Below are 12,021 nucleotides of genomic sequence, written 5' to 3'. Positions count from 1 at the left end.
TCCATGAATTATTTCGATTCTAATAGGACAAATACGAAGCGATGATGGGTACACCGTGTGTGTGGCTGTTCTATTTTACCCACTGTTCGATAAATGTAAAACAAATCTAATAAACCTGCATGACTGATTTCTTTACTAACCGCTAGAAAAAAACATGTGATTACTTTTTTTACATCTCAGTAAACCCAACATTTGCAATTTTAAATTTACATTTTTTATCGTAAGCTACCGTCAAATTCACTTTTGACATGTTGTAACCAAGGAGCCGCCATGTTGACTTGCTGAAATCAGTCAATGTGCGAATAATGCAATAGAACAGAAAACAAGCAACACCTACCTCGATACTTTATTTTAATGCAATTATATCCGAGTTTAGAAGGTAAACGCAATAGAAAAACCTTCATCTTTGACATTTTCAATCGCATGACGTCATGTTTTGAAATGACGTTAATGCACAAAAATCATTACTGGAATTTCGCGGAATTTTAATTTTTTTTGTTTTTGTCCATTTTTCCGTTCTCTAATGTGTAAATTCTTTTTGTTATGCCTCATAATCAGAATAAATGTTCTGTAGGGTTTCATTCAATTGTAATTGTTAACACATCGAAATCCACAACCGTTTACACATAGGTTACGATACATGTGGATTTACGTGGGAGGCATATTTAAACAGCCATTTGTGTACATCTTGGAGTCTGCGCTAAGTATAGATATATCGAGAATCTTATCACGGTGTTGTTTACAAAGCGAAAGAAGCACGTCATATTAGTATATAGTGCCTAACAAGATTTTGTGAGGTAGACGAAATTGACTTTAAAACGATCGTATTGACTTTTGATGTGCAGAAATAGGCAGATCGGACATATTTTGACTTTAGTTACTTACTTCTTAAGTTTGGGATTAATTGTAATCAACATATTCCAATGAGACTGAAAAATGCTTTTTTTTATTATGATAAATAATAATTTTACCTGCCGTAGTCGTGCGTAAAATATATTTCGGTATTTCTCTTACGAAAATGACTTGTTTAATGGAACAAAACATATTATTTGTAAACTTTCTCTTTACTCTTCACAATAGGCTTTTAAAAAATAACCTTTCAACTGTATATTACGAAAATTTTGTGAAAATCGAATAAGTGGCAATTCTTACCTTTCATACCTTAACTTTCATTGATAAAACATAATATTGACTCGTCCAGTGTCCAGTTTGAAGGTCATTTTAGTTACCGTACACATTCATGCACGTTCTAATTAATCAATTGTCATGTATGAAAAGCATAAACAAGTTTGAAGGTAAACAAATAACAACTTAATCCAATCAAATTGCCTACGATTCAATAACAATGACCAGTCCACATCATAAAAATGTATAGGGGTAAACTGGGTAGGGAGAAAATGTCAGATATATTAAGTTCATTATTTTGCAATAACGAGTAAAAATTTGTTAACCAATAGATTTGTTATAATTTCATAAACATGTCGTTATGTATTGGTATAGTTTTTGGATCTTTCATTAGCGTATTTAAGGCTGTAGAAAGTTTGGCCTTCAAAAGTCAACATAATCATTGACTTTATAAAGAAAATTCGCCTTTTTAAAACATTGAATGTTTCACAAATAATACGCGACAACAAAGCAAAATCATTTCTTAAAACACTGCAAAAACAATAATTCTGATTGATGCAGTGGTATTGTCATAAATTGCACTGGAGTGAACAGTGGTACATCAAACGTCGAATTCCCTCACACAATGTTATCACACACTATAGTACATTACAACATGTAAACCACAGAATAACAACGAATACCTCCGATGAATTTACGACAGTACACCACAAATGGATTATAAACTGTGCGTCACAAAAATTGAATCAAAGCCACCAAAAGTGACGTTTATTTTATCACAGGTAAACTTCTAAGAATAGAATAGATTGGTTGTATTGTAGACATGTACAAGAATATAACATTATAGTTGAGTAAGTAATTGTGTTATTTTATGTATTTTCTGATCTTTTTTTTTTTTATTTATTAAAATGAAATTGTGTTTGTAGTGGTGTAATTACTTGTATTTTTTAACCATGTCGGTATTTCGTCTCAATCAAAAGTGTTAAAAAAAAATCTGTGCATAAAGTTGCTTTAATTGAAAAATCATATTAATGAATTACCTGATTAATGTACATATAGAAAATAAAAATTAAAAACTGTAATATATGGCAAGATCCTCTATGACCAAACAGTAAACACAATTGAAAACAAAGAGAATAAGACAAAAACACTGTAGACGAACCATGAGTTACTGACTATACTGACAAATATGACATATGTGAAATGTACCGAAAATACAGAATTCAAACCATAAAAGGTAAAACATTTCAAAATATCTAACTAGACTTACAACAAAGCATCATAACTAAATACATGTGTGTTGGATGTATACATACCGTCGTATAGCGATGCGAATTCACTCTCGGCAAAACAGTCATATTCGAGAATAGGTCACGTTTGGTATTTATCAAACCAGACGACGTAGATGGTAAACCGATATTTAAGTCGGGGGACAAATGTCCTTAGTGAGTTTAGACACAGACACATCGTATAGATCACCCAATTTGTGATGGTGTCCATAAAATTTACAGTGTGTCATTTGTAATCTTTCCTCCTCATAACTCTGTTGGAGCAGTATAGTGTGAACATGCACGAACATAGCGTATCAACTGAGATATGTAAACACCATACGATGAGGCAGAGGGATTGTTACTTCTGAGAAATGGGAAATTGATAATTGGGAAGTTGAAATTATCCTGTTTGTCATAGAATTTAGTGTGAAGTCGTCCATCTTTGACAATATTAAGAAAAAGATCAAGGTATGAATCAGTCCTTCTAGAACCAGTAGTATCCTTGATGTCAAGTTCACTGAGATATATGAGATGTCCATGTAAGTACCGACTGAAATATTGGTTATTTACTGATAGGATATCATCAATATATCCGAAAGTAAAAATAAAGAATTTTGTAAACCGTAGTTTTTGAATACGTTTCTGAATACGTTTCTGAATACATGATCGAATAGCTTTGATCCATTCAGACCAAGTGCCCAGTTCCGATTCATCTGGATCGCGCTTTACTCATTATCTTGCATAGTCCTCAACTGCATTCATCAGTAACCTGAAGTGTTTTTTCCAGTTGATGGGCTTGGGAATTCAATATTTTTATCCCTTGGCTAACAACTGTCATAGTTTATTGGCTACGATGACAAGATCGCAAATAATAACCAGCTGGACTATAATTGTATTTTGACTATAGGCTTTACAATGTTTGTGTTTGAGAGTAAATCCAGAGAAAGCGCTTCGGACGCACGAAAGATGATGCATGCCATTGTCAGAATACTTTCTTGTTATTCTATTCATAACTTTATTTCTACATAATCATGATAATAAGCCCAACTTCAGAAATAAGCAAAACTGCAAATCAAAACATTTAATGATAATACAGTACATATATAATTCCAAATCAGTATAATTGTCTTGCCCAAACAGTAAAGTGTTCACCTTTTGAATGTAGGTTCCTTAAGTTTATAAAGCAAGCAAAAATGTCAATCGGACGAACTTTGTTACGCTTTTTACAACTAGCCTGTAATAGCACTTGTCAATGTAATTAGAATAGAACATATATAAATAAAGAATAACTGACATTGATCAACCCAACTATTTGATCTCAAATTTTATTCTTCTAATGCTTAAGGGAGAATTTTATTTACACTACTGTTTCTCAACACGGTTACATATTAGTTACCTGCTTCATATCTTATATGCAAATCTAGAATGTCTCAGTAAATGAATCTTTTCAAAACTTAAGTGGAAAGTGGAAAGATTCTTTTATCATCTATAATCTACCTTCATTTCCTTTATATAATATATGATTAACGAGAACATTCTATAAATAAAAACAAGGACATAATTAAATATTCTATTATGCGATATCATTGTATTTTACAATTACAATTTTAAACTTCGTTTCTAGGAATACTTTCCAGTTTTGTATAAACGGCCTTAAAAAATCGGTATACTATTGCGAAAGGAACTTTCCGATGCCAAAGAACGGAAACTTTTCAAACTCTAATGTAGAGTCTACGTCGTTGCAATATGATAAGTGAAAAAAAAATAGAAGTACGGAATAGTGTCACATTTGTTTTTAACAGAAATAATAGCAATAACCGTAACACATAAATCTAATTTGATGACTTGCGATCATTACATGTATTTATGTCTTCTTTAATCACAAAAACATTTTGTTTTCACATATAGATCGCAATTGATCGTTACAGTCATAATCTCGCCATGCTGCTTCAGTCATGGAATGTATAAGATATCTTATACAGTCTGCTCCTGGTATGCCGTCAGACGAATCATCAGGTTGACTGTGGTCCCAGTTGCTGTAAGTAACATTTTCTCCATTTATCCAACGGAAAATTCCCTCCTGTGCTGCATCCGTCCCACCTATCCACCAGAACCTTAGCCCCTGTTTTTCTGTAATGTAAATATAACTAATAGCCCCGATCAACAGGATGACACTTGTATAACAGGTGCTCAAATGAACACTACAAACAAATCAGTCTGAAATGGGTTCTCCGTTTTTTTGTACTCGACTGTTTTTTTTCACGACCAGTCTGATTTAATCTGGAATTTACTTAAAATTTCTTATCTTAGCCTTACTTGTCTTGTATTCTACCCTAATCTTGCCAATACTAACAAAGCTGAACAAGAAAATGGTCAATCTGAAACTGTCTTAACTCTTTCTCGACCTGTACACGGCCTAGCTACTTAACTAGTTCTCAACCAATTTTAATTTTTTCTATTGTCGGAACAATACACGATCAAAGGGGTAAACCATACAGGAAGAGTTTTTTATTAAACACGACCAGTTTATAATAGAAAAACAAAGGGTATGATGTATCCATCAATGACATAAAATCAGAACATGCACAACAAACATATATGTCTTTTTTATCTATCCTAAATATGTTGAATGTGTAACTTACTATAACTCCTTGGACAAAAAAGGATTCCTTTTGTATAGTTATATACTAAATGCAATAAATATTAAATAATATTATCACTTTCAAACAAAACATGTTTGTGAAAGAAGTTTCTAAAGAAATACTTTCGTGTGTTATAGCTATTATAATTTCCATTTAACTACTGTAGGAGTTAACCATGTTAACATAATACATAGATTTAATGAGTTCTAGTTTTTAATGAAAAGTATTTATGCAAACTTTGAACAATAGAATAATATACAATTAACTAATTAATATTCACAATACTAATATCCTTAACTATGTTTGAACCACAAATTATCTTTTGAGGTAAAGATTTTCCTTAAATTTGGAGTATATAGTCATAATACAAAAATAATACAATTGTCATCTCATGATAAAATGGAAAATTATAAAATGTTGGATTAAGATAGAAAAATGTAGGCAACAGTAGTTAAATGATGTTCAAATTTCATGTAGGAAGACAAATCATAACATTATTACATATTCAGCAGAAGAATAAATCATTATGCAAGTAAATAATTAATATTCAAGATACTAGTATAAACAAGTAGCCTCTAATATATTTGAACCACAGAATTATCCACTGAAATACAAATTTTCCTGAAATTGGGATTACAGCGTATATTGTCACAAAACGAGTATAATACAATTTTCAAACTTATAAAATGGATAAAATGGGGAATTATAACAAATTGGATTAAGAGTCACTTAAAATACACAACACAACAAGAGTCAAAATTTAGGCAACGGTTGTTAAACTATGTCCAAATCTCAAATAGAAAAAATCAAGATGACAAACAAATACTGAAGGAATTGCAAGAAAAGAGTTGGACCGCCCGACCCGACAGAGTAAGGGTCTCCATCTATACATTCATCATAGGTACAATCAAAAAGAATATAAGTTTCACCTTTCCAAACAAACTATGGAGTGCTTCACAGTTCTATACATTAACATCTGATTATGCCTTTGTGTGGTTTGTTTTTGTAACTTTTAGAGAAAAAACGACAGTTTTTAAAAGAATTAATTATTTTTTAAGATTTTCGGATACTTTTTATTTGGAATCAAGTTTCACTTTTCATTAGTAATATGACAAACAATGCAACCTAACAGGAAAAAAACTCAGTCCAGATGGTCAGGAACCAGAGACTGTAAAAGGAAAATGTGACCTTGAATAGTAAAATAACAAATTTTACATTAGAGGAAGGGAGTTATTTTAGGATACCATTGCTAAGACAAGATACCGTTTATTTTGATTAAAAAGTTTTACTCTTTTTAATAAAATAGATTGTTTTTTTCGGGTGCTAGTAAATATAGACTTCATCATCACCTAAAGTACACAACATAGCAAGAGTCAACCTTAAATTGACGTTTTAAATCTACCATGTTCCGAGGGTTATATCTATCATGTTGACCTTATATACTTGTGTTTTGGTTGTTTTGTTGTAAATAAAATCCCCAGCATGACCAAACATTTAAAGCCTACTGTCTATTTTATTCACAACTATAGACAAGACACAACAATTGACCAGAGCAACCAACGAAAAACACTGAATTACAGGCTTCTGAAAAGAAAAAAAAAATACTAGTATGGCAAGGTTAAACATGAGTCTGAACGTTCAACCTGGGTCAGTGGTGTAATAGCTACATAAGAACTAAAGACCTGTAAAACTAATCAGATCGTTGTTTAATATAAACAAAAATCTTCTTTTCTATCTACAAAACTCATCAATATATTTTCATCGTAAAATACAGAGTACACATTTATTTTACTTAAAATTTGTTTAATTTTCGGCTCTGTGTTTTTCTTTGTTTTATTTGTTTTTTAATCAAACCAAAACTTTAATATTTGTGCTAATCATATCAGGTATACATATCTCTGAAAAATGATGTTACCGACAATTTCTATAAATCTGTAATATTTTTTAATATTATTTAATATCAATAATATTGTACGTACCAAATTTTTCCATCAGAAATGGTAAAAGAATATATTCTTTTCTTGCTGTTTCAATGGTTAGAAGATTACCATTGTCGTTGACGCATCTTAGCTTTGAATCACTCCATGTTAGATGCGAATAATAAAACATTATACAGGAATCCAACTGCCATATATATTCATATCCAGAATAAAGACAATCTGCAAAAATAAGACATAACTTTTTTATAACTTTTTTACATTTGCCCTGGAACCAGTAATCAGTATATTATCACATTGACTAACACTATTAAACGACTGCTGTAGAAAGTAATCTACTTGAAAAGTCAATGTGAATATCGGTATGAAACAAAGGTGTGATACAGACACCAATAAAAAAAAAACGAAACAAAGCGACTTTATGTTCAAATATGCTATGGGCGGGTTGTTGTCTCTTTGACATATACCCCATTTCCATTTTCAATTTTAAAAAAACAACTAGAAACCAACATAATGTGTACAAAAGTAGTCACAATATAAAAGACGCTTGTAGTCCAGTGTTGTTGATGGTTGCCGTCTATCAATACATGTTTAATACTACAGCCCGTAAACGACCGATTTTTTTTATGTATTGTGTCGTATTTTGATTTCCGACACCTTTCATATATCTGACTATTCGGCATTTGTTTTGCTTATTCGTGAAGGTCGTACTGCAACCTGTAGTTGTTTACAAGATACTTGTCTTATGTTCATATCTTTATTTTATTAAGGATAGACTCCCCTGACCAGTGCTCGATAACACGCTACAGAAATGATTTTGTAATGGAAATAAAACACTTTTGAATTAAACTATTATTTGTTTTTATACATTAAAAGGGACTTTACATGATATGTACATTTCGCATGATCTTAACTCAACTGGAAATTATTAGCAGACGATGGACCGACAATGGTGAATCGGAAAGATCGCTCTTGGAATCTGGTCTAAAAAAACTTTAATTAAATATTTAGTGGTTTGAAATAACATGGATCGATTATAAATTCATTTACAATTCAAATGATGTGATTCCTACAGTAATATTCAATCTAGGGCGTTTGTATCATCATGTTTTGTCCCCCTAGAGCTCGTTCATATTTTCACTTGACCGCCGCCATTTTTATGTAAACAACATATTTTGGATAAACTTGCTTGTCCCTTCATGTATATTCCGGTTTGGGTGTTTCATATGTCACTGATGAGCCGTGGTACTGCAATGTTTGTGTGCAGTGTGAGGAATAATGAACTGTAAACATTTTTTACGGACATAAATAGTTTTCCAAACAATACACATTTAGATCAAATTTAGAATCTCTGAATTTCTGTGAATATATTACCATTTCAGTAAAATTTTAATGTCCATTATCAGTAAAATGTTCATTTCATCAAATAGACATCAACGTTCTTATTTTATTTTTATTCTGAAGTTTTTATAACATTATCGAAAACTAGTCAAGTTGTATTCAGATATGGAATATTTTTAGCATGTGAATCAAGCATGCCCAAAGGTGATGTCATAATAGGAATTAAACAACCAATCAGGTCCTTTTATTTCAAATAAGGTCAATTTTGATCAAACAAAAGGTCATGAGTTAGTTTGCACGATTATGTTGGTAAACAGTAAAAACAAGTGTTAAATTATCGAACACTGGTCAGTAGAGTCTACATATTTTTTACAGCAATTTACTAATTTTTTTAAATTTTAGCGAATTTCATTGGAAGATGATAACGTCGCTGGGCTCCCAAAATGTAGTATGTTACAAATTAAAAAAAAAAAAATCTCACAAACAGGCTTTGAAAATTTAATTGAAATATTTGAGTCCAAAATATTGTATGTGAACTTGAAATTTTTTGTACATGGCTGTGAAAAAAAAAACTTGAACATTTCAGGATAATATAAAAAACTAACGTTATTTTCACAGAAATAAAGAAATCTACAAGTGTTTGCTTTCCAAAATCATTATACAACTATTTTCAAGTTAACATACAACATTTTGGAAGTAAACTTAACAAACAATTCAGATTGGCGATTTTGTCACATGCCTTATTTCAAATGTTTTGATTGGTCTAAATGTGTGATATTTTGGAATATCAGAGATTTCCTCCCGCCACGTCGGTTTGTGTAATAAAGATTTGTTTGCCAAAAAATATTATTCACGACACTTTGGAAGCTCAGCGACAATAAGGACTTTACAAAGTAGCAGTATACACCAAGGAGTATAAAAATACATGTAGTAAAAAACCACAAACCCTTGGCAAAAAAATCTAAAAAATCTAAAAGAGAAACAGTTCACAAAATAATTCACAGAAAATAAAATATTGAGCAAAATAATCATGTGCTCGTGAAGGCTTATCATTTCTTAGTGTTGATCATAGATTCATTAAGTCGTTTGTGGTGTCTTTATAATCGAGGGAAAGACAACTGTATTATATCTATGGTTATATGCAACGGAGTTATTACATTATACATAACGAAGTTATGTATAACGGTAAATCAAATCAAAATGGCGATATAGATTGCAAAACAAAACTGATGTTATTTATTCTACAAGATTATGCTATAAATGTATAAGCATACATAAACAACAGTTTTATTCCAGATTGGAATACAAATCGATAGAAATTAACAGTGACCCTCAAATTGCTATCTGTTTATCACGTGTGTATTTTTTTTATTATCCTTGACATATTGCCATTTAAACACCATCTTTCCTACTGGTATCATTGTTTATCATAAAAATCCGGCAACGTTTTAATGAGTTATGGTAACTATATCGAAATACCCTCCCCCAAAGACATTTTCTCTAAATAAATAATTCAGTAATTACTTTTAAGGTTGTTCTTTGATGAAAATGAGATTTTTCATGTGTTTATCAATGCAATATAATCTTATTTAATCAGATAAACATGATAAAGGCATACAAATTTGTTAATCTTATGTTGTATCAAGTCTGTTTAAAACGATATTTACAGACAAGAATATCTTAAAATTTCTGAACAAAAAAAAAAAAGAAGAGGTTGAATCATTGTTTTAGACTTTTTCAAAAAAGGAAGGGATATGTAAGAAAATAAAACAATCAAATCAACAACACCGCAAGGCTAAGTAACTTTTGTATCATCAGAGTGTCGGAGATAGAAATTGAGTGTAAATTCACATTGCGATAAGACGTGTCACGGTACTTGTCTATCCCAAATTCATGTATTTGGTTTTGATGTTATATATATATGTTATATTTGTTATTCTCGTGGGATTTTGTCTATGTGTGTTACATTTTAGTGTCATGTCGTTGTTCTCCTCTTATATTTAATGCGTTTCCCTCGGTTTTAGTTTGTTACCCCGATTTTGTTTTTTGTCCATGGATTTATGAGATTTGAACAGCGGTATACTACTGTTGCCTTTATATAGCAAGTGTATTACAAATTATTAAGAGCAAAGCCACCGTTTCTTGTATGAAAACATTAATAAAATAATTATCAAAGGTACCAGGATTTATAATTTGATACGCCAGACGCACGTTTCGTCTACATAAGACTCATCAGTGACGCTCAGTGTTCTTTTGAAAGAAATTAGATAAGCGCTCATTAAATCCTTAGAAGAAAATACTCGAAAATTCATGCTAGTAAAAGCTCCCTTATTTAAAATTTAATTTAAAGTCAGATAAAAAGATATTGCTATACAAATGGATAATGTGACGTGTTGGAATATTTGAATAGGGTCTCCTCGTCTGGTCTGAAAAGCCGGCAGCAGTTTTCCAAAGGCTTGATTAATATGGAGAAGAATAGTGAACAGGTAGATGATAGAGATGGCGATGACTTGGTCGGAAGAAAAAAAAGCACAAAACAGGAAATTATAGAGAGAGATGGTGTTGGTCTTAAAGCACGAAGACGATTAAATAAGTAAGTATGTGAATTCCTCCCATTCCTCCCTAGTCAATCAGTTACCATGGCATATACTAGTGTTGCTTATTTTTGTTCTTCTGTTTTTCCATTATTCTCAAATCAAACAATTGGCAAAAAAAATTTCTTTGCATTTGCAGTCAATTATCTATGTTTTGTGTACATTACTGTGTTTTGTTTTAACAATGTTCCGATAACTAAAGGTCCTTTGATTTACACTCATCCGGACATCTGTGTTGTCATGCATATAGATCTTCAGCTAAATTTGGTACAGTTGTGTATAATGATGACTGACAGATCCAGTTTTCATCTTGTTCAAGTTGACCGATTTTTTAAAAGAATTTCAGCCTTGAAAATTTATGAAAATTATACTTGTCCCGACTTTAAGGTCTTCAAATTTGTACCCTTTTTTTTAAACTTTAATGTGAAATGATGAAGTACAACTGATTAACTTAACATTTGTATCTTTTCGGTTGACCGACGTTTCGTAAAAGGCTGCAATCAGGTTAATTCCAGTTTTACACTCTCCTCTAGAATATAAATTACTAATAATACTTGTAAGCAAAAACAAATAACTCACACAAAATAAATATCCACACCCTTTATAACAAGAACTTACTTTTCTTCAAACGAAAGAATTTCCCGAGAGAGACATTATTGATAACAAGTCCATCAAATATTTCAATAATCACGCAATATCCAGTGGTGCTGTTATAGAAAATACCATCACAAACATCAGACTGTAGACAACACCTGGCACACTGTAGATACGTATCAACAGTTATTGCAGTTTCTATTTTCCCTTGAACATCCATGCTGTCCCACTTTGGAATCCCTTCCATGATTCGCAGAATATTGGCTATATGAAATAGAATTTGCAATGCATGCAATATGGTTGAAAATGCATGCAATATGTTTGAAAATAATTTTAGAATATGTATGCCAAATACATATTATATATATATATAAAAAAAAATGTCACTAAAGGCAAATTGTAGTTGAATGAATAGTTTGAAATAGCAGATAAAAGTAATCAGTACATATGTTGAATGTCAAAATACAAACAGGATACATATACCATTTGATTCAGTATCACAGCAAACAGCGTAGTA

At 31.3% G+C, this 12,021-nt stretch overlaps 1 protein-coding gene across 3 annotated transcripts; it reads right to left on the bottom strand.

Moving 5' to 3' along the window:
- Positions 1–3,494: 3,494 nt before the first annotated feature.
- Positions 3,495–11,736, bottom strand: LOC139486176 (galactose-specific lectin nattectin-like). 3 transcript variants are annotated; one of them, XR_011655490.1, is made up of 3 exons: positions 8,049–8,136; positions 7,018–7,197; positions 3,495–4,526 (listed from the first exon to the last, which is right to left on the bottom strand). XR_011655490.1 is itself a non-coding variant. In XM_071270965.1 (3 exons), the coding sequence occupies exons 1-3, from the start codon at positions 11,722–11,724 to the stop codon at positions 4,276–4,278; spliced, it is 627 nt and encodes a 208-aa protein (XP_071127066.1). In that variant the 5' UTR covers positions 11,725–11,736; the 3' UTR covers positions 3,495–4,275. The 3 variants fall into 3 exon arrangements, 1 of the variants encoding a protein (XP_071127066.1); XR_011655491.1 differs by having other exon boundaries at positions 8,026–8,128; XM_071270965.1 differs by lacking the exon at positions 8,049–8,136 and adding an exon at positions 11,529–11,736.
- Between the last annotated feature and the right edge of the window lie 285 nt (positions 11,737–12,021).

This window comes from Mytilus edulis, chromosome 8 (assembly GCF_963676685.1).
Source record: "Mytilus edulis chromosome 8, xbMytEdul2.2, whole genome shotgun sequence".
NCBI classification, from domain to species: domain Eukaryota; kingdom Metazoa; phylum Mollusca; class Bivalvia; order Mytilida; family Mytilidae; genus Mytilus; species Mytilus edulis.
This window is presented reverse-complemented; position numbering and strand designations above follow the sequence as displayed.

Excerpts from the sequence above, each read along its gene's own strand:
- LOC139486176 (XM_071270965.1), bottom strand. The coding sequence starts at position 11,724 with ATGGATGTTCAAGGGAAAATAGAAACTGCAATAACTGTTGATACGTAT. Across the intron at positions 7,198-11,528 it reads ATTCTTTCGTTTGAAGAAAA|ATTGTCTTTATTCTGGATAT; the intron begins GTAAGTTCTTGT and ends TTATTTTTGCAG. Across the intron at positions 4,527-7,017 it reads ATTTCTGATGGAAAAATTTG|AAAAACAGGGGCTAAGGTTC; the intron begins GTACGTACAATA and ends TTTACATTACAG.